Source organism: Protomyctophum parallelum, assembly GCF_964188405.1.
Source record: "Protomyctophum parallelum genome assembly, chromosome: 16".
NCBI lineage: Eukaryota > Metazoa > Chordata > Actinopteri > Myctophiformes > Myctophidae > Protomyctophum > Protomyctophum parallelum.
This window is the reverse complement of record NC_139711.1, coordinates 32,966,685-32,989,895: the sequence shown is the minus strand read 5'-3', so window position 1 is coordinate 32,989,895 and position 23,211 is coordinate 32,966,685. Positions and strand designations below refer to the sequence as shown.

General features: G+C 41.7%; 2 protein-coding genes across 8 annotated transcripts in view; both read right to left on the bottom strand.

Annotated features, from left to right (window-relative positions):
- klhl4 (kelch-like family member 4) overlaps window positions 1–9,776 on the bottom strand; it is a 45,370-nt gene extending 35,594 nt beyond the window's left edge. Inside the window, exons 1-2 of one of the 2 annotated variants that reach the window (XM_083785456.1) lie at window positions 9,643–9,744; window positions 1,548–2,028 (exon numbers count right to left, since the gene is read on the bottom strand). In XM_083785456.1, coding sequence (XP_083641582.1) covers window positions 1,548–2,017 — 470 coding nt within the window. In that variant the 5' untranslated portion in view covers window positions 2,018–2,028; window positions 9,643–9,744. Of the gene's footprint in view, window positions 1–1,547; window positions 2,029–9,642 lie in introns of both variants that reach the window. The other variant, XM_083785458.1, reaches the window with a different exon arrangement.
- A 4,770-nt stretch (window positions 9,777–14,546) lies between these two features.
- ahnak (AHNAK nucleoprotein) overlaps window positions 14,547–23,211 on the bottom strand; it is a 37,534-nt gene continuing 28,869 nt past the window's right edge. For 2 of the 6 annotated variants that reach the window (XM_083786154.1, XM_083786159.1), the window contains one exon: window positions 14,547–22,926. In XM_083786154.1, coding sequence (XP_083642280.1) covers window positions 15,605–22,926 — 7,322 coding nt within the window. In that variant the 3' untranslated portion in view covers window positions 14,547–15,604. The remainder of the gene's footprint in view (window positions 22,927–23,211) is intronic. The other 4 variants (XM_083786155.1, XM_083786158.1, XM_083786156.1 and 1 more) reach the window with 4 other exon arrangements.

Below are 23,211 nucleotides of genomic sequence, written 5' to 3'. Positions count from 1 at the left end.
AGCAAGCACAACTTGCTTGCCAACGATCAGTTTAATGTTTCGGTACTAGGTAGTGTGGTGTTTTAGAAGGCTAGTGTGAACTCAAGGACCTCAAGAGATGCACAGAATCACTGCATCTTTACTGCGAGGCACATGTTTAATGCATGCACCCTTTTCACACAGGGATCCAAAAACATGAACATCTGCCAATTATGGCAACACGTACAGCAGATACCAAAATCACAGTATCTTAGTTCAGAATAATTCATGTCCTATTTGGGGCATGCAGCCATCCACTGCCTGTGGCATTCATTTCATCCAGAACGGTGCATACTGTATTTAATCGTTCCAGGTTCGTCATAAAATAAGAAGGTTCATTTTCATTTTGCTCATTTCATCACCAGGTGCACAGAACAAAAGCGCCAGGCACAGAGGCGAATACAAGGACCAATCAACTTAAAATGCCACACAGACTAGATAAAAGAAGAGTGAGTCCTTTCATCCTTGATGACAGGTGCTTTTAGTGCTCCACCAGACATCACACACGACACGCACTCTGCACTAGCAGCACCTGTTTACTTCCTGTAGTGAAGACACAGGATCATGCAAAAGAAAGGAGAAAGAGACGAGAAAACAAACTAAGCCTGGAAAAGCAAAGGGAAGCAATTAAGCCCAGATTAAAATGTCCAAGCTAAAATTTAGATTTTGGGGATTAGAATGATTGAAATTAAATGTAAAAGCCTGCAAATATGCCCAGAGCTGCAATGCCATTTTATTGCAATGACAGTGTAGGAGGAACGGAAAAGGTTTGGATAATTTCTGTGATTGCTCCGTCATCTCTTTTTCACACAAGTGGGTTGTGGGCTCTCTCCCACAACCTACTTTTACAGTTGCTCTGTGATTGAATGCATTAGCATGCTGTGAAAAAACTATGAATAATGCTTAGAGGAATCAAGCAGAGGTTTCCTCCACATGATATCTGCCATGCAGTGCCCTCACAACACAGGCATGGGAGGACAAAATAAATAGAAATCAGATGAATAATTAAGAGCATGTTTTATTGTGTTGCCATGCAGCCTAGCACAGTGACAACTGCGACTGAACTGTCCCCAGGTGAGCCGTGGTCGCAGCTGCTGAGCTAGGTTTAATTGGGAAATGATAGCAGCACAGCTAATTTGATCTCTGCTTAATTAAAGGGCCTGCATGCAGAATGGCACTACGAATACTGAATGAAGTTGAAATGCTGCAGATATACTGTGTACTGTGCAAGAATTGGATTCATGAACACTGTAAAAACTTTACAATTTACCAGTCTTGTGCATGCCGTACGCTTGAAGCAAATGTCTACACACAACAACAAATTATTGCTTCTGTTCATTCTAGAGATGCCGCATGGATACCAGACTTTCTCTTTGCGAGCAGTACCATTCTCTACATTCAACAGTCTATTCTCATTTGGTGCATCCCACGAAAGGTACACGTTTCCATTTACCTAAATCCGATTCCTGCAAATTTGACGTCTTCCGGAAACTAGTCTGTCTCTTCCATCACATAAGACAGAGTCATACCTTTCTCTTGCTTCCACCTCTGCAGGGTCCTCGTTGCTGCCCTTCACATTGTCTTCAGCGCTCTTGGGGTCCTCCTTCCTGGTGACGCTGGGCGACGAGGTGCTCTTAGGGGGCTCCTCGCTGACCTGGAGAGCGTGAATGGTGTTCTGCTGCTGGTGGTGCCATGATTGATGACCCGCTCTGACATAGACTGGCGTGGGCCCCGGCGTGGGTGCCAGGATGCTGTGGACAGGGCTGTTCTTCCGGAGTCCTCCTCCTCCCACTCCACCCCTGTCCCGGGAGTGACTCTTCAGGCGGCCCTGCACGGGGGTCCCTCTGTGGTCCAAGCCATCCTGCTGGATGTAGCCCCCCACGCCACCTCCGCCTCCTCCACCGCCGCCGGCCGAACCCTGGGACGAGTGGCTGAACCAGCGCCAGCGCAGCCGGAGGATCTGCTTCACATCAAAGTCCTTCTTCCCCGACACGGACATCCTCCTTTCAGCTTGCAGATGAACGAGGGGTGCCCAAAAACATGGAGGAGGAGCAGAGGAGAGAAGACCCTTGGTTTCAGTCCTTGCCGAATACAAAGTGCCTCCTCTCTCTCTATTGTCTCAGTAGTACTAGTACTATACCAGCAGTAGCAGCACCTCCTCGTCCGCCTGCACTGTCTCCCTACTCCGCTGCTCTGTTAGAGGATACGGAAAAACAATCCTCTGCAGCTTTTGTTCCTGTGCCTGTGATTACAAGCCTGCCTCCAACTCTCCCTGTTTGCCTCTCTCTCTCTCTCTCTCTCTCTCTCTCTCTCTGCTTTTCTCCCTCTCTCTCTCCTCTAATGCTGCTGTTTCTGTTTGCTGCTGCTGCTGTGCTGCTGGAGTTAATGCACATGCATGATCCTCGCCCCCTCCCCTTCTCTCTCTCTCTCTCTCTCTCTCTCTCTCTCTCTCTCTCTCTCTCTGACAGACAGAACACATGCACGCACTGGAAATGAAATGAGGAAAATATTCCAAGCCCTGCCCAGTCCCCTCAGCTATACGACTGTACCTCCCTGATGATGTTGGGGCTGCCTGTTCTCTTGCCAAAAAGGGGGGGATTGGGGGAGCAGGGAGCCAGCATGATGAGGTCACACCTCGAGAAAGTAAATCATGGCTTGGTCTAGGAAGGAAAGAAGGACTCGCACTATAACACCTCACCTATAACACTACGCTATCTTTACTCTGTTAGGAGAAGGACTCACTGCACTATAACCTATAACACTACGCTATCTTTACTCTGTTAGGAGAAGGAATCACTGCACTATAACCTATAACACTACGCTATCTTTACTCTGTTAGGAGAAGCTCATCTGGACAAATGGAATCATATGTGAGCGTGTCCACATGTGCACGCCCACACATGTGCACACGCACGCACGCACACACACACACGCTCATGAGTAGATTCTACACTAACAGACTCACACAAACAATGTTGCATGCATGCATGCACACACACGTATGCACGCACACACGCACACGCACACACACACACACACACACACACACACACACACACACACACACACACACCTACACAAATGTGCGCTCTGCTATCCTCACATCAAACAGACTCCCAAGAGGGAATGTCTCACTGCAGGTAAAAATATTCCCCCTCTAGCCCTGTGGGGGGAAAGAAAAAAGGAGGGGAGAAAAAAAACCCTGTTGACTAGTACATGAGAAGTGGAAAAACTACATAGTGATGAACCATTCAAGGTCAGTAAGCTGCCTCTTCCCCAGTCGGGGCTTCAGAAACCATATTGCATCTCAGGAAGAGATTCCATGCCAGGCGTAAATAACGAACCGTGCTCCAGGGTGTGCATCGCAGCCGCATTATACCTAATTGAAAAGCTTTACAATGGCTTTGATAGCTAAAAGGACACAGAGGCAACACGCAAGGTAATCTGAGGTCATTCAGTCAATGGCAACAGCATGACTAGCGTCTGGATGCTGCAGATATATGACTTGTGGTATCTGCAGTACAGGTCTGTCACACGACGGAGTCCAATGCTGAACATAGCAGATCTACAAGCTCACAAAGTGTGGCCTTGCGGCACGTTCTGAGCTAGTAGATCTCCTGTTTCTGGACACACCATCGTTTGACTATAAATCAGGCCTTGTGGGTGTGCTGTACACTACAGGGTATGCTGTCACTAACACTGGATCTGTGGGCTCTAAGTGCTTTATTACAAATCAGCTGTCAAAGGAAGCTGTACATGCCCACAGGGTAAGTGAGGAAATTGGATTTCAAAATGGATTGCGAACCTAAGAGAGCTGCAGCACAACATACGTACCACGACAAGATCTATTGTAATCTCCTGACACTTTAGAATCATCTTGTGGTTTGTGCATTCTTAAACATGGATGGTTTAGTTAGGGCTGAATGTGCTTCATATATAAACTAACAAGGAATATTTGCTCATTGTGACAGTTACATTTACCAGATCGACAGACCATCTCCTTAAGACCTTAATAACTATTCAAAAATGTATTCAAATATCATTTGTTTGTTTTTGCATGTGTCTTTTTTGTAAATAACTATAAATTGGCTTGTTGTTGAAATGTGCTATACAAAAAGATTGAAGTTCAACTTCAAACCAAATCATATTTAAATAATTGAAAACATTGCTGAACTGCAAATCTACTCAAAAAGACCCATCTTCCATGACATTGGTGAGAGGAGAAGGTTGAAGACAGTCTATTAAAATAGTAGACCTTATGCTGCATAGTATCTCATCCGCCTCCGTTGCCTCGTGTATAAGAGGGATTTGGAAGCATAGATACAGGTTGTTACACTAAATGGTTTATTCATATGATGTATTATCAGTTGAAAGTCATATTCAAGGACTACAAATATTAAGCAAATTGCCTCTGCTATACCTCTGCCATCTGCTTGAAGCCTATAATATGTTTAATATTATATAGGACAAGGTTATGAAATAATTGCATGAGTGAAGAACAATCTGCCCAACTGCCTGGCATGATTAGCCCAATGACAATGACAACTCACAGTATACTTGACATTAACGCTGAAATGTCTATCACACACATAGTAAATATACAAGTAAGACGCGCAAACGCGGGAAGCGAACGCTGCTCGTGTGTGTGTGTGTGTGTGTGTGTGTGTGTGTGTGTGTGTGTGTGTGTGTGTGTTACAGCTGCGCCCTGTGTGTGTGTGTGCTACAGCTGCGCCCTCTGGTGGCGGGCGGGTGGTGTCACAGCGGGACAGACACACAGACACACACACACACAGACATGATCTGCAGGGTCTCATAGTAAGTGCTCACTGCGTTCGCAATCACTGCGTTCGCAATCACTGCGTTCGCAATGAGAAATTGGGAGAGGGGGAGCTGAGGGAAGTGTGTCAAGCTGAAGAACGGTGGCGTTATTCCACTGTTCATTTTGACAGCAAATGTTGATATAGTTTATTCAGTCATATTTTAGTCATCTGAAAAGGTTTTGTTTTAGTCGACTAAATATTGTAATATTTTAGTCGACTAAATCTACTAAATATTTTGGCAGGCTGTAATGGCTGATTTTCTACTTGGTTGGGTTGCATGCTGAAAATAGCGATCTACAAGCTCACAACGCGTCGCTAATTTCAGAGCGCAAAACCCGAGCGCAACCAATTCACTGATGTCTTTCCAGCTGGCTAGACTTTCTATCTTCTACAGCCTGAGATTTATTTGCATGTGATAGCCGAGCTTGTTGTGTTCATCACACATCCATCAAAATCCTTTTAATGTGTGACAAAGATGTCCGACTCCCCAATGCACCGCGGAGACAAACACAGAGAGGTTACTAAAGAGGCAAGGAATTCCCCCCGAATTGAAATAAGCCCTGAGATATGCGCCATAACACATTGTAGTTAATGCATTATTTAAATCAGATCTTGGCTGGGGACTGTGGGGTGTCTAGAATTGTGTTGAGTGCATGTATCTTTATTTTCATCCACATGAGTCAATGGGATTGGGGTTCTAAGCTTAATACCCTTATTTCTAGGGCTGAGAGGCACCCAGACTGAATTATTAAAGAGGTCTCTGCCCGTGAAGACAACAATTTTGTATTGTGTTTTGGTTGCTTTTGTTTTGCATTTAGTATCTAGTGGAGATTCTGCATGTTTGTACAGTATACACACAGTATAACACAATGTTACAGTGTAATATACAGTACAGTACACTGTATGCACACAGTATACGGCCACATTGTGAGGACCCCCTCGAGAACGATATAGGCCTACAGCCTGGCTGTTACCCTTTCTATGCCTTTGAGTTTTCCAGTTATGAGAAAGAGGAATCGATCTTGCTGATCCTTTGTTCTCTAGAGGCTATTATTTCTCAATAGATTTATTACTTCTTAAGCCAATACCAAATACATTTTTCATGGTAGAAATGATGCGTGCCAAGTCAGTTAGCTCTACTGTGCTGTGTGCATTGCATAAACACTGTAATTGTTGTCTGGTGGTTACTAATACTGAAATATATGGCAGTTGTTGATCATATACGCTTGAGAAATGCCTTGATATTATGCTGTGTTCACACGGGCAGATGCAAAGATACAGTCTACCATTCATTTTTAATGGAAGCCAGTGACATGAAGATACTAGGATAGCCTACATCTGATGTTTGTAGCTGCCGCAAAAGATACAAAGCTACAAAAGCTAAAAAAAAAAAAAACCTGTGTGAACTGAGTGGTGCAACTCCCCTCTCTTTTTCTCTCTCTCTCTCTCTCTCTCTCTCTCTCTCTGTGTAATTAGTAGGCAACAGTGCAACCCTATCTCTCTCTCTCGGTTTCTGGCACAACAGCGCCACTTTTGCCCCTACTGGTACTCTTAACATAGTTACATAGGTTAGGACGGACATTGCTGTTCCTTAGAGTGGTTGCACCACTCAAAAAGATGAGCTGGTTTCAACTTCAGCTACAAAATATGCTGTGTTGCTTTCTCTTTCTGTATGTGTGGCAAATATTGCCACTATATTATTCATAGAATAATAGTAAGTACTATGTTTTCTATATAGGCCTACAAAGAGTCAGATAAACTAACGTAATTTCCTGTCCCACAATGGATTAGCATTCAACATAGTGTATAATTCAATCTTTTCTGTTAAAATTGAACATTGAGATTGTTGCCTATGGTTCGGGTTATATTTGGTGACTGTAATAAACGTATGCTCTAGGTTTGCAAGCATGCTGCGCTCCACAGGAGGTATATCCCCCATGTACAGATTTGTTGGCACGGTCATTAATCATGAAACACCTTGGCCTTAATTGTGCACATTAATTGATGGAAAGGGGGCTGGGTGACACTTCCCATAACCCCTCTGTTGTTGTTGTTTTAGCACATCTCGTATGAGTCAACAGACACGTATTCATAAATTTAAACATAGTTTTCTGACATTTTAATTGGTTGTCCAAAATGAGAGTTGAGACAAACTTCTTCACTCTCAAGTCAACACCACACTGCAGTCCTCAAAGTACAGTTTCCAAACTAATCTGATAAGGGGTGTTCTAAAATATACTAGGCCTACTCATGCATGTCGGGAGGCGTACTATCATCCGAAGGAGCAATGCTCTGAGGTGCGCTGCGGGTCGGGAGAGGGTTGCGGTTAGGTTTAGGTGTCTGCCCCGGGGGAGGTTAGGGTTAGGGTGAGGGAGGAGGTAGGTTGTCGTTCGGACCAATGCTCCGTCGGATGAAAGTACTGCACTCAAAAATGTCTTCTACATCCTGACAGTTTTCTGTTTCTATGTCAGTCGTTCTTCGGTTTTTCAAAAATAGCAGACCTACAAGCTCGTAGGGCGCCACTCGGTGTTTGTGTAAACAAACTGGTCAGGCTCCTACTTGGCCTCACCCCCCGAACCCACCTCACCCCTGCCCACTTTGACAGGCTGGGATGGCTTAGGGTCGTCGACAGAGTACAGCATCTTGCAATGGGTCTGGTCCACAAGATTCGATACACCACCAAGATACCCATGTACCTGTCTAAATACTTCCTTAATGTAAACGAAGTCCACACCCACAACACCAGAGGGAGTGCAACAAACCATGTGCAACCCAGATTCGGCACAAACAAGGGACTAAATTCTTTTCGCTCCTATGCCACCAAAATGTGGAACGCCCTACCAACAGTCATTAAGACATGTGAATCCCTTGACTCCTTCAAAACCGCTCTCAAAGGGCACCTACGGATGGCTGCAATTCGAAACTGGCCTCTGTAAAATCTGAATCACCCCCCCCCCCATTTTCCCTCACTGTATATTGTATCTTTTCCCTTTTTTGCTTCCCATATGATGAATTCCTGTTCTGTTCTTTAGCTACATAGAAATGTCTATTTGTATGTCTCTAAATGTTTGTATGTCTTTAAATGTTTTGATGAATTGAACAATGTGGACCCTGTTGTAAACAAGTGTAATGCTTAATTGGGTCGTCCACTCACAGTTGACAATCTTTGTATTGAGTTTGTGCTTAAAATGTACTGTAAATTCTACAAACTGTTAATAAATATTTCAATCAATCAATCAAACGCTATAGAGCTTGTAGATCTGCTACTTTTCAATAGCTAAAGCATAACATAATGCTAACACAGGTTTCCGCCCCAAAATGGGTTAAGTCCAACAATGTATTGTAACAACCCATTAAAGCTATGGTAACCACTTTTATTCATTTGTGGAGGAGCAAGGACACCATCTGGCTCCACTCTCCACATGACACATGAGATGTCAGATCAGACTGGTACGGCAACCACATTATCAGCTGCCCCACTAGCAAGCAACTTTCCTCTTCTGCCATCTCTTTATTGCTCACTACAGTTAAATGATGACATGTCATTTCTGCTTGCATTGTCAATCAAGCTATATTAACCTGCTGTAATCATATCATATTTACAATTAATCTTGCTGAGTACTATTGTACAGTATTGTATTTTTGTTTTCAATGCCCTGTCTTGAGCATGTAACAAAATCTAGACTGTAGGTGGGAAGGAACAGGAAACATTTTACATACTATAAGTGCTGAGAAATAAGACCCTCAAATGAATTTCAAATAAATGGCCCTTTGAAAAATGAAAGGTCTCTTAAGTGTCAAATTTTATGCTGTGTTGGCTGGTGATATTTCAAATATAATTGACCATTGTCCATATTCATGAGACTCACAAATTAGAGGAGGTCAGCAAATAGTAAAAATGCAACCGTGTGCGCACACATAGCCTACAAGCAGAGATGAGTTGTCCAGTGAACTGAAATCTCAGAGAGCACACTAGAATACTGTATACTAGCCTATAGACCCACTACTAACTATTTATCTTATCCTCTTTCTGTAAAATCCCTGACCTGGTGTGTGTCCATATGTAGCTACGGAGACACAATGCAGCCTTGGGGAAGAACATTCACTCACAGGAGGTCAGAAGGGCCAGGTTTAAAATTTATGGGAAAATTACATTTAATGTGCCGTATATAGGCCTATGGCCAAGCCTGATTTATGCTTTATACTTTATATATCGAACAACCTTGTCATGCACTGAAAATCACAGCTCTACAAACTCACAACTTTGGCATTGTGAGCTTGAAGATCTGCTATTTTCGGCATGTTACTCAAGTAGGGTATACAAGCATACGCCATGAATAGGGGTATCTCTTGAATTAATGGCATAATAGAGACAATGCCACTGTAGACAAAGTACACAGTAGGAATATACCGGTAGTATATGTTTCAAACTTGGCATGCAGCTAGAAGGCTAGAAAGAAATAAAGGCGGTCTGTCTTTATAAAGCTAGAAAAAATCTCAACTTAATTTAAAATCGTCAGTTAATAATTAGTTAAACAATTTAACAACTTTATGAAAAAGATTACAACATTAACTAAATTGAAGTGATTCCAATAAGATAATCCATGTAATAAACACACCCTATTGTTCTTAAAATATAAATAACTTGCTGCATTCAATGTGAACAAAATGGAAAAATAATGTATTTGACTCCTACCTCATGCTTCATTACAAATATAATTCTATATGTAAATATAGTAGATACATCTAGCAAACTAGATGATTCACAGAATAGCAATCTATGTTTAACCAAAATTGTTCTTACCTTTAGATGGACCCAAAGTGGACTCTCAAAGAAATCTAACCTGATTGTCTTAATACAGTAAGTATCCAATGGAGATGATACACATTAAATCCAGAACAACTTGATACATTGCAAGTCCGATGCAATGATCACGCGCTTCTTTTTTGTTGTCTCCAACAGTCCCTGTTGCAGCAAAAAAAATATGTGCCACGCCAGAGAGGAAAGGAGCATTTTCCTCTTTCAAAGGAAACTCCTGATAACTCTCTTCCTCTGTGCTACCTCAACAATTGCATTCAAGCAACCAGGAACTCCAGGATCACTTCCGGTGTTCCAAGCATAAACACTATTTTCACCAAGTTTTGCTCCCTTCCAAATAACAATTAATTGTTCTACAAGTACACACTTATATGATATATAGCTTGAAGTTATTAAGATAGTAAAATACTGTAAATACATGTAAATACTTCATATTAGATGTGAACTTCACATTCACATAGGAATTTAAAAAAAGTAGAGGAAACTCTACTACAGATATACATTATAGCAAAACACTCTCATCAACGAAACCACTCATTTAACCAAACAAAAGTTTTAAATGGATTATATGGATTGTATGGTTGGCTAGGCTGGTTATGTTAAAACATGGTGAAGTGGAAGGCTATAGGGGACTGGAATGGATTGTATTGACATGTATTCACATTCAAATTAAAACGTTGACTGCACTCATTTCTAAGAGATTTTAAGAGTTCTGAGATGCACCAGCTAGAGCCATATTGATATTGTTACCAAGTGGGATTGTAGATCGGCCGTTTGTCAGTAATAAAACCTTTAAAATGACATACTGGACATGAGGCAGACTTGCAGGTGAGAAGTAAAGTTTAATGTGTTCCAGGCCTGGACAACATGAAATAAGTGAAAAAAAATAACTCAAAGAACATAACTTATCTTAACAGAGCAGTATTGGAGTCAACCTCTCCCCATGGCAGCCCACTCTCTACTGAACCATTTCCTCTTTATATAGACTCCTGACTCCACCCCTGGCTAAGCAGTCAGCAAATCACAAAGAATGTAGCAACACCCAAGATGCTCCCCCTAAAGCAATCAATCAGAGCTCTCTTCAGGCAATCAAGTATGTATGTCGCCAATGTGTCCGGATTTTAACCATTTTCGACCTGGCATCCCTATTATGGTATTATAGGTTCAGAAACCTTAGATCTACCCTCACAACTCACAACAACATCAGCTATTTTTTAAACATTATGCATAGGATAAGTGGTAAAAAGATAGTTGTGTATATGTTTAAGTTCCAGGTTGGAACTAGTAGGTTATAGCGCAATGTGAAAGTTTGGGAGGGATAGTCAGTGGTAGTGTCTATAATGTGAATTGCTGCACATGAAATGTCCCACTGGCTATACAATTTCACACATTGCACCACACAGACATAGCTCCTACCGGCTACTGGTTCAATCCTGGAAATGGGTTCTGACATATTCTTGCCTTTGAACTACTCTGCCATTAAGGCACACATAGAAAGGACGTACACCTGGAAAGGACACTTTGTGCAGACACAAAATGCACTGAAAACTGCAACGGGCAATGAGGCATGGGTCAGACTGTGACAAAGGCCCTGCCCCAATGACTCAACCCCATTCTATCCACCTTTTGTTTCAAAATAGAAAGTTCACCCTGAAGCACAGAACATACCATAATAATCTGGAATGAGTGTGACAGAAAAATATAAATACCATACTCACTGTCTTACTGTCTTACTGAGTATACTGTACATATGGGGGATAATTATAACCCTTAAACTAACCCTAAGTACAATCATTCCTAATAACTGCATTTTTGCCATCTAGTTCAATAACTACACTTTTTGGTCGGCACTAAGGTCTGTTAATTTTCTCATGTTCAACTTAATTTGTTGTCATGTGTATTAATACAATAAAATGTTTGCACTTTATTAATGGTGTTCCTTGTCATTCTACATTGGAACTGAAGATTCTTATTTCCGTTAGTTACTGTATCTCTGTAGAGCGCCAGATGTTCTTGTGCTGTAATCAAAAAGGCAGTCCTCACCACGCCTATCCTTGCTTTGGCATCTGTATCTATACCTCCCTGGTTGTCAATACTCCAAGTAGGTGAAGGACTAGTTCTTCTAGTGTGATTGGTTCAGCACTGGTTGGATTTATCTTCATGTTTGTTTTTCCCTTGTCGATTTGATGTCAAGTCCTACTTGTGTGTCCTCAATGTGCGTATCTATCCTTTAACTCTCTTTTGGATTTTCTGAGTGTTCCCCAGAGATCAGCACAGCTGTGCATGATTTCAAAACTGAACATTGCCATTTTGTTGTGTTGTATTATGTTGTGTTAAGACCTGAGGCCGATTCTATACAAATGCCTTCTAAATCAGTAGTTCTCACACTTTCAAGATTTTTCAAAAATGTTCCAAAATAGCAGATGTACAAGCTTGTAGCGCGACACGAAGTGACTGCTTTCTTTGAATAGCCAGCGCAAAACTCTATAATGGCACAGATGCTTTCCCGGCTTTAATGGGTTAAAGCAGAGAGAGACAGAGCACAAGTAGCCTCGGTACACAGGCTTTTATTTGCATTTATTTTCATTCGCATTCGGCCCAAAAAAGAAAAGCCTGGAAGATCTGGCATAGAAATGAAGCCCACTCACTTCCTTGTATTTTGTGTGTGTGTGTGTGTGTGTGTGTGTGCGTGTGTGCGTGGCTGTGTGCGTGCATGTGTCGTATATTACGGAGCCACATCACGATGAAATATCAATATTGCATGTATAATGTTATATACTGTTTGTGTATGACAAACATTCACTGACTGAGTTTCTGCACGTGTTTCCTGGACACTCAATATACGACACGTGTATATTGCATAGGGCACGGGCTGCATCGTTACAATATTATATTACCCAACTCTCCCATAATGTTACCAACAGTATCTTAAATATTCGCATGGTGTAATTGTCCCGTAAATACATACAGTAGGCCTATATATCTACTTGTCCCATTTTGTAAAATACACATCTCTACTTGTCCCTTGCATTAAATATCTCTACACTATACTGGTGTGTGCTATGCATTGTAATGCCAGCCGCCCTGGTATCTTTGGTCCTTTAAGTACACAATTAAGTTAGGTGATGTACAGGAAAATATATTGCTACACATAGGTGGCAGATACAATAACCCGGTAAGATGGAGAAATCAGATGGTTTCACGAAAATCCATATCTGTTCATACGTTTCCCCCTTAACCTTTTGACCCAAAGGTTATTCAAGTTCCTTTGCTAACAGGCAGACAACCAGATCTATTCTGTGTGCATTGTGACATAAATTTACACAAGGTGGCCTAGTTTTAACCATGATGAGCATTACAACAAAACAATACAAAAAGTAAACTAGAAAGATACACCCAGTAGATAAGAGGGCAAATCTCAGCCTGGAAGCATAAGGCCTAATAATAATAATACAGATATTGTAGGCTACATTGTAAACTGTAATTTTGTACCTTCTGCAGCCACACAGGTTGCCCATCATGTGATTACCAGTTGTAAATCATCTCTCTACTGTCTTCCTCCCATTCTCTTTAATCACGCTGCAACCAAAGTATACAGGCTATGGCTGTGGACACGTGTTTGGTCACTGAACACATCAAAACGTATTGAGAGCATGTTGTCTTCTGTAGAATAATATAAAGTTACAATGTTATAGCCCAGTGGTTCCCAAATGATGTGCTGACTGAGGCTCACTGGTGTGCTCTTCAGACACATCCAGGATTTCATGTCAACCACTGCAAAATGTTATGAATCATCTTTTCATTTTCTATATCAGTGTTGTGCCGTGTAATTGCTTTTGTAATTGTTGTTTTAATTTTTGTTTTTTTTGCTTACACATGTTTTCTATAATGTGCATTTTCAGACATTTAACCGTTTACCTCAATACGTGGCTCTGTACTTGGTCTGATATTTCCCCTACACCAAATCAAATGTTCCAACCAAAATATGGATGCTAGAGTTCAAGTGGTTAATGTAGGCCTATACACACGCACATACGCACACTCGTACGTACGCACGCACGCACGCACACCCACACACACACACACACACACACACACACACACACACACACACACACACACACACACACACACACACACACACTGACACACACACACCAAAGTTCCTTTGGTGGCCCACCTGTAGTAACTCTGTAGAATCCCTAGGGGTCATGGACCATCTGTTGAAGATCTATGGACTAGACTAGAGGCTATTTTGAGTAATGTGAATACAGGTGTGCCTTGAGATCTTGACTTATGGCATACGCATTTTGAAAACCAAGACATACAAGGTTTCAACCTGACAGCAACAGTATTCTATAATGCATTTTCGATGGCTTTGCTTGGTCCCATTACAACACGCATTATGAATTATTTTCAACATCAGAGAATCTCAACTATCAGTTGCAGGAAATGCGAACTGATGTCATACCATGAAGGTGTTTTAACCCACATTTTGAGCGGTGGCACACCATCTCCAACATGTGACTTTGTCTGTCTGTCTGTCTGTCTGCTCTCTCTCTGCTCTCTTTAGAGTAACACCAATGTCTTTCAGTGACTATAATAATAATTGTAATAATAATAATAACTACAAAAAATGGATGCACCTGGGACGTATCCTCAGTGATGTATCCTGAGGATATCAGGGTTTCGGGTCTTCCAACATCATACCCCTCACTCAGGCGACCCAGCCGGGGTGATCAAGTCCCGACTGATAATAATAATAATAATAATAATAAAAGTATAGTTCCACCCCCCCGTTCAGACGGGTCTGATTTTAGATTAGTAATACTGACAAGCACTACTAACAATCCTTTGCAAACAATAAACTAAAAGAAGAGGTAGATGAGAACATTTCAACAGATTGATTTATTTTGCAGAATGCACACATGGAAACAAGACAGACCCAAAGTAACATACTCCATCTCCATCAAATCAATGTGTAGGACAATGCAACTGTTTACCTCTAGCATCATCACTGATTTTGTTAGCAATCATTCTTTATCGATATTACACATATTCAGACTTTATTTTTGTCCTGCCAAACACCACAATGACATGTGTACAAGGAGAGAGGAAGGGAGTGAAAAACAAAACATAAGACTATACAAACAACAGAAATTAAACAAGAGTGAGAAATGTAAAATATCAAAATCAAAGGAAATAAAAATAGGTCATTTTGGTAATGTAGTAACATATCGGTGCATTGATGTTTTAAAACAAATTAATGACAACATATTGACAGCAGTTATAGTTGATAGTTTCTAGAAACAATGATTGTCTTTGCAATTATGGTCTTTACAACATTGCCACTCTTGGGAAAATGTTATAAAGGGCCAGCTTTATGTTGAGTAAATATGCTTATGCACTGATTATATAATATCAAAGCTTCAAAACAAAATGAATTAAATCATTTCATTAATAGAAAACAATTAGATGTATTTGTTTATTCATTTTTTATTTGTCTGACTCTGGGTGTATAAACATAATTTTCTTAGAAATAACTATTGTAACTATATCTCTTTTTGTGCAATAAACCCATAGAACTACACCACACCTACTCTTAACTACATTCATTTAAAAGAATGCAATAAAACAATTGGAAACCCCATGTAAGGCACTGTTGGTGAGAATTTGGTGAGATGGTATATGCTAAATAAATTTTGACTATGTACAAAAGAAACATCATTTAATATTACAATACAAATTCATCTTATTTACAAATGGGATTTTAAACAATTTCATGTACCCCTGTGTTGAATACAATATTGAAATCCTGCTCTGCTTTAACTCAAATGAGATGCGTGTGAACTCCTCAGAATTTTAACAGGTGAATTGTTGGGGATTTACCATACAGGGAAAAGTATTGGGCATACATGAGAAAGTTTAATTTGCCATATATAATTCATCATTTTTTGGGTGACACAGATAGTTCAACTTTTGGAAACCGGAAACCTCCTCTCGAACCACTGTCACTACTGGAGGATGAAGACATTCTTGATTTTTTGGATGGGAGAGAAACCCCTCCACTTCCCTCTACTCTTGCTTCACTATCTTCTCCTAGTGTCACTTCATATGACCCCTTTGACTTTGAACCAAATCCTCCAAAGGTGCCAAACTTCAACTTGCCTTTCTTTCCTTTAACCTTGGCTCCCCCTAGATCTAAAGCAATATCGCCACCCTCTGCTTCTAAGTGACCTGATGGAGAGTCGATGGCAAGTCCTCCCTCATCACTCAGAGAGGAAGACCGGTGCCTTGATTTTTTGAATAGATCAAGTGAGGCAGATTTTCCTTTTGCTGACAAGCCAACATCACCCTCTCCTTCTAACTTCCCACCACCTAATCCACCGGAATTTAAACTTACATCTTTGGACACCTTCCCACCCTTTGCACTGCCACTAAGTTCTACATCTGGACCTGCAAGGCTCAAATCAACTGCACTTCCACCCTTTGTTTTTGATTTTCCAAAGAATTTTGGCATCTTGACCTTTACTTTTCCTCCGCTGTGCTTCAGTTCTGGACTAGGAACCTCAATATTCGGTGAACTGATCTGACCCTTTGCAGTTGCAGACCCCATGCTTACATTTCCACCAACTGCTGCTCCTGACTCAACTTCTCCTTCAACCTCCCGGCCTTGCATATGAGGCAGAGCAATGCCAAACTTTGGTACCTTTATTTTGGGGAAAGTGACTGTGCCTTCTGGGTACTGAAGTCCACCAGATGCACTGCCCCCTGAAACACTTGTATCAATGTCTGCACTACCTTTCACATCTATTCTTGGACCTTTTACACCAGCTGACAGGTCTGTCTTTCCCTGACCATTTAGATTTAAATCAATGTCAGGCGATGTTACATTTACATTGGGCATTTTGATATTAGGTGCCTTTAGTTTCACATCTGGCCCCTCCATACTGACATTTGGAAGGTCAATACCTGAACCCTCAACACCAGCACTCAGGCTAGAAGATGAGACATTTATGTTGGGTGTGCTCAATCCAGCAGACAAAGAGGCATCCCCTTTAACTTTTGGTGATTTGATATCAAGTTCCACATTAGGAAAATGAAAATTGCCAAACAAAGACTTCTTCCCCTTTGTTCCTTTAACATGGATATCTGGTGAATCAACATCCAGTTCTACTGCAGGTGTATCAATGTGACCCTCAGGTTTCTTTACTTTGCCTTTCATTTTGGGAAGCTTAAATTTACCTTTCTTTCCCTTTACATGTATGTCAATATCAGGGGCATCAAGACTTGCATCAACATCTGGAAGGCTAACTTCTGCTTTAGGACTTTTGCCTCCCATAGTAAACTTGGGTGTTTTAACATTCACTTCAGGGCCTTCAATTTCTGGGGACTTGATTCCAAATTTAGGCCCTTTGAATTTGGGAAAGGTAACACCTGTTTTTTCAATGTCAATAGAACCACCTTCAAGATCAGGACCTACAACATTAATTTTTGGTCCTTTGACGTTAAATTCAGGTGCATTTATATCAATGTTTGCTTTTGGGAGGTTGACGTCAACATCAGGACCTTGTACATTTGGTCCTTTGAAGCCAAATGAAGGCATCTTCATTTTTGGCATTTTAAATCCTCCCTCAGGGCCTTCAATGTCAATTTCGGGACCTTCAATGTTCACTTTGGGTGCTTTTATGTCTCCCTCGATCTTTGGAACAGAGACATCCAAATCCCCTTTGACTTTTGGACCTTTCAGATTGAAATCAATGTCGGGCATAGAGATGTTGGGTCCTGATATGGATGGCATCTTGAATTTAGGTCCCTTGATTTTGCCATCAAGGCCTTCAATGTCTATCTCTGGTCCTTTGAGGTCTACTTCAGGTGCATTAATGTCAAGGTCTGCTTTGGGGAGGTTTACATCTAAATCAGGGCCCTCCAATTTGGGACCTTTAAAGCCAAATGATGGCATCTTTATTTTTGGCATTTTGAATCCTCCCTCAGGACCTTCAATGTCAACATCAGGGCCCTCAATGTTCACTTTGGGTGCTTTTATGTCTCCCTCAATCTTTGGAACAGAGACATCCAAATCCCCTTTGACTTTTGGACCTTTCAGATTGAAATCAACGTCTGGCATTGATATGTTGGGTCCAGATATGGATGGCATCTTGAATTTTGGCCCTTTGATTTTACCATCAGGGCCTTCAATGTCTATCCCTGGTCCTTTGAGGTCTACTTCAGGTGCGTTAATGTCAATGTCTGCTTTGGGAAGGTTTACATCGATATCGGGGCCCTCCAATTTGGGACCTTTAAAGCCAAATGATGGCATCTTGAATTTTGGCATTTTGAATCCTCCCTCAGGACCTTCAATGTCAACTTCAGGACCTTCAATGTCCACTTTGGGTGCTTTAAAGTCTCCTTCAATCTTTGGAACTGAAACGTCCAAATCACCTTTGAGCTTTGGACCTTTCAGATTGAAATCAACATGTGGCATTGAGATGTTGGGTCCAGATATGGATGGCATCTTGAATTTAGGTCCTTTGATTTTACCATCTGGGCCTTCAATGTCTATCTCTGGTCCTTTAAGGTCTATGTTAGGGGCCCTAATGTCAAGGTCTGCTTTGGGGAGGTTTACATTTATATCAGGGCCTTCCAATTTGGGACCTTTAAAGCCAAACGATGACATCTTCATTTTTGGCATTTTGAACCCTCCGTCAGGACCTTCAATATCAACTTCAGGACCTTCAATGTCCACTTTAGGTGCTTTTATGTCTCCCTCAATCTTTGGAACTGAGACATCCAAATCCCCTTTGAAGTTTGGACCTTTCAGATTCATATCAAAATCAGGCATGGAAATCTTGGGGCCGGATATGGATGGCATCTTGAATTTAGGTCCTTTGATTTTACCATCTGGGCCTTCAACATCAATTGCTGGTCCTTTGATGTCTACTTCAGGTGCGTTAATGTCAATGTCTGCTTTGGGAAGGCTCAAGTCAACATCAGGGCCCTCTAGTTTTGGACCTTTGAAACCAAATGATGGCATCTTGAATTTGTGTCCTTTGATTTTACCATCAGGGCCCTTGACATCAAGTTCTGGTCCTTTGATGTCTATTTCAGGTGACTTAATATCAATGTCTGCTTTAGGGAGGTTTACATCAACATCAGGGACATCCATTTTTGGACCTTTGAAGCCAAACGATGGCATCTTGAATTTTGGCATTTTGAATCCTCCCTCAGGACCTTCAATGTCGACGTCTGGGCCTTCAATGTCCACTTTAGGGGCTTTTAAGTGTCCCTCAATCTTTGGAACTGAAACATCTAAATCCCCTTTGAGCTTTGGACCTTTCAGGTTAAAATCAATATCTGGCATAGAGATGTTGGGTCCCGATATGGATGGCATCTTGAATTTAGGTCCTTTGATTTTACCATCAGGACCTTCAATATCAATTTCTGGTCCTTTCAAGTCTATGTTAGGAGCATTAATGTCAAGGCCTGCTTTGGGGAGGTTTACATCGATATCAGGCCCCTCCAATTTGGGGCCTTTGAAGCCAAATGATGGCATCTTCATTTTTGGCATTTTGAATCCTCCCTCTGCACCTCCAATGTCAACTTCAGGACCTTCAATGTCCAGTTTAGGTGCTTTTAAGTCTCCCTCAATCTTCGGAACCGAGACGTCCAAATCCCCTTTGAGCTTTGGACCTTTCAGGTTGAAATCAACATCTGGCATTGAGATCTTGGGTCCTGATATAGATGGCATCTTGAATTTAGGTCCTTTGATTTTAGCATCAGGGCCTTCAACATCAAATTCTGGCCCCTTGATGTCAATATCTGCTTTGGGGAGGTTTACATCAACATCAGGTCCTTCTAACTTTGGACCTTTGAAGCCAAATGACGGCATCTTCATTTTTGGCATTTTGAATCCTCCCTCAGGGCCTTCAATGTCCACTGTAGGTGCTTTTATATCTCCTTCAATCTTTGGAACTGAAACGTCTAAATCCCCTTTGAAGTTCGGACCTTTCAGATTCATATCAAAATCAGGCATGGATATCTTAGGGCCGGATATGGATGGCATCTTGAATTTAGGTCCTTTGATTTTACCATCAGGGCCTTCAACATCAATTCCTGGTCCTTTGATGTCTATTTCAGGTGCGGTAATGTCAATGTCTGCTTTGGGCAGGCTTAAGTCAATATCAGGGCCCTCAATTTTTGGACCTTTGAAGCCAAACGATGGCATCTTCATTTTAGGCATTTTGAATCCTCCCTCTGCACCTCCAATGTCAACTTCAGGACCTTCAATGTCCAGTTTGGGTGCTTTTAAGTCTCCCTCAATCTTCGGAACCGAGACGTCCAAATCCCCTTTGAGCTTTGGACCTTTCAGGTTGAAATCAACATCTGGCATTGAGATCTTGGGTCCTGATATAGATGGCATCTTGAATTTATGTCCCTTGATTTTAGCATCAGGGCCTTCAACATCAAATTCTGGTCCCTTGATGTCAATATCTGCTTTGGGGAGGTTTACATCAACATCAGGTCCTTCTAACTTTGGACCTTTGAAGCCAAATGATGGCATCTTCATTTTTGGCATTTTGAATCCTCCCTCAGGGCCTTCAATGTCCACTGTAGGTGCTTTTATATCTCCTTCAATCTTTGGAACTGAAACATCTAAATCCCCTTTGAAGTTCGGACCTTTCAGATTGAAATCAACATGTGGCATTGAGATGTTGGGTCCAGATATAGATGGCATCTTGAATTTAGGTCCTTTGATTTTACCATCAGGGCCTTCAACATCAATTCCTGGTCCTTTGATGTCTATTTCAGGTGCGTTAATGTCAATGTCTGCTTTGGGCAGGCTTAAGTCAATATCAGGGCCCTCAATTTTTGGACCTTTGAAGCCAAACGATGGCATCTTCAATTTAGGCATTTTGAATCCTCCCTCTGCACCTCCAATGTCAACTTCAGGACCTTCAATGTCTAGTTTAGGTGCTTTTAAGTCTCCCTCAATCTTCGGAACTGAGACGTCCAAATCCCCTTTGAGCTTTGGACCTTTCAGATTGAAATCAACGTCGGGCATTGAGATGTTGGGTCCCGATATTGATGGCATCTTGAATTTGGGTCCTTTGATTTTTCCATCAGGGCCTTCAATGTCGATTTCTGGTCCTTTGATATCAATGTCTGCTTTGGGGAGGTTTACGTCAACATCAGGGCCTTCCAGCTTTGGACCTTTGAAGCCAAATGACGGCATCTTGAATTTTGGCATTTTAAATCCTCCCTCTGGTCCTTCAATGTCAACTTCTGGACCTTCAATGTCCACCTTAGGTGCTTTTATGTCTCCCTCAAGCTTTGGACCTCTCAAGTTGAAATCAAGATCCGGCATTGAGATGTTGGGTCCTGATATAGATGGCATCTTGAATTTAGGACCTTTAATTTTGCCATCAGGGCCTTCAACATCAATTCCTGGTCCTTTGATGTCTATTTCAGGTGCGTTAATGTCAATGTCTGCTTTGGGCAGGCTTAAGTCAATATCAGGGCCCTCAATTTTTGGACCTTTGAAGCCAAACGATGGCATCTTCATTTTAGGCATTTTGAATCCTCCCTCTGCACCTCCAATGTCAACTTCAGGACCTTCAATGTCTAGTTTAGGTGCTTTTAAGTCTCCCTCAATCTTCGGAACCGAGACGTCCAAATCCCCTTTGAGCTTTGGACCTTTCAGATTGAAATCAACATGTGGCATTGAGATGTTGGGTCCAGATATGGATGGCATCTTGAATTTGGGTCCTTTGATTTTACCATCAGGGCCTTCAACATCAATTCCTGGTCCTTTGATGTCTATTTCAGGTGCGTTAATGTCAATGTCTGCTTTGGGCAGGCTTAAGTCAATATCAGGGCCCTCAATTTTTGGACCTTTGAAGCCAAACGATGGCATCTTCATTTTAGGCATTTTAAATCCTCCCTCTGCACCTCCAATGTCAACTTCAGGACCTTCAATATCCACTTTAGGTGCTTTTATGTCTCCCTCAAGCTTTGGACCTTTCAGATTGAAATCAACGTTGGGCATTGAGATGTTGGGTCCCGATATTGATGGCATCTTGAATTTGGGTCCTTTGATTTTTCCATCAGGGCCTTCAATGTCGATTTCTGGTCCTTTGATATCAATGTCTGCTTTGGGGAGGTTTACGTCAACATCAGGGCCTTCCAGCTTTGGACCTTTGAAGCCAAATGACGGCATCTTGAATTTTGGCATTTTAAATCCTCCCTCTGGTCCTTCAATGTCAACTTCTGGACCTTCAATGTCCACCTTAGGTGCTTTTATGTCTCCCTCAAGCTTTGGACCTCTCAAGTTGAAATCAAGATCCGGCATTGAGATGTTGGGTCCTGATATGGATGGCATCTTGAATTTAGGACCTTTAATTTTGCCATCAGGGCCTTCAACATCAATTCCTGGTCCTTTGATGTCTATTTCAGGTGCGTTAATGTCAATGTCTGCTTTGGGCAGGCTTAAGTCAATATCAGGGCCCTCAATCTTTGGACCTTTGAAGCCAAACGATGGCATCTTCATTTTAGGCATTTTGAATCCTCCCTCTGCACCTCCAATGTCAACTTCAGGACCTTCAATGTCCAGTTTGGGTGCTTTTAAGTCTCCCTCAATCTTCGGAACCGAGACGTCCAAATCCCCTTTGAGCTTTGGACCTTTCAGGTTGAAATCAACATCTGGCATTGAGATCTTGGGTCCTGATATAGATGGCATCTTGAATTTAGGTCCTTTGATTTTAGCATCAGGGCCTTCAACATCAAATTCTGGTCCCTTGATGTCAATATCTGCTTTGGGGAGGTTTACATCAACATCAGGTCCTTCTAACTTTGGACCTTTGAAGCCAAATGATGGCATCTTCATTTTTGGCATTTTGAATCCTCCCTCAGGGCCTTCAATATCCACTGTAGGTGCTTTTATATCTCCTTCAATCTTTGGAACTGAAACGTCTAAATCCCCTTTGAAATTCGGACCTTTCAGATTCATATCAAAATCAGGCATGGATATCTTAGGGCCAGATATGGATGGCATCTTGAATTTAGGTCCTTTGATTTTACCATCAGGGCCTTCAACATCAATTCCTGGTCCCTTGATGTCTATTTCAGGTGCGTTAATGTCAATGTCTGCTTTGGGCAGGCTTAAGTCAATATCAGGGCCCTCCATTTTTGGACCTTTGAAGCCAAACGATGGCATCTTCATTTTAGGCATTTTGAATCCTCCCTCTGCACCTCCAATGTCAACTTCAGGACCTTCAATGTCCAGTTTAGGTGCTTTTAAGTCTCCCTCAATCTTCGGAACCGAGACGTCCAAATCCCCTTTGAGCTTTGGACCTTTCAGGTTGAAATCAACATCTGGCATTGAGATCTTGGGTCCTGATATAGATGGCATCTTGAATTTAGGTCCTTTGATTTTAGCATCAGGGCCTTCAACATCAAATTCTGGTCCCTTGATGTCAATATCTGCTTTGGGGAGGTTTAAATCAACATCAGTTCCTTCTAACTTTGGACCTTTGAAACCAAATGATGGCATCTTCA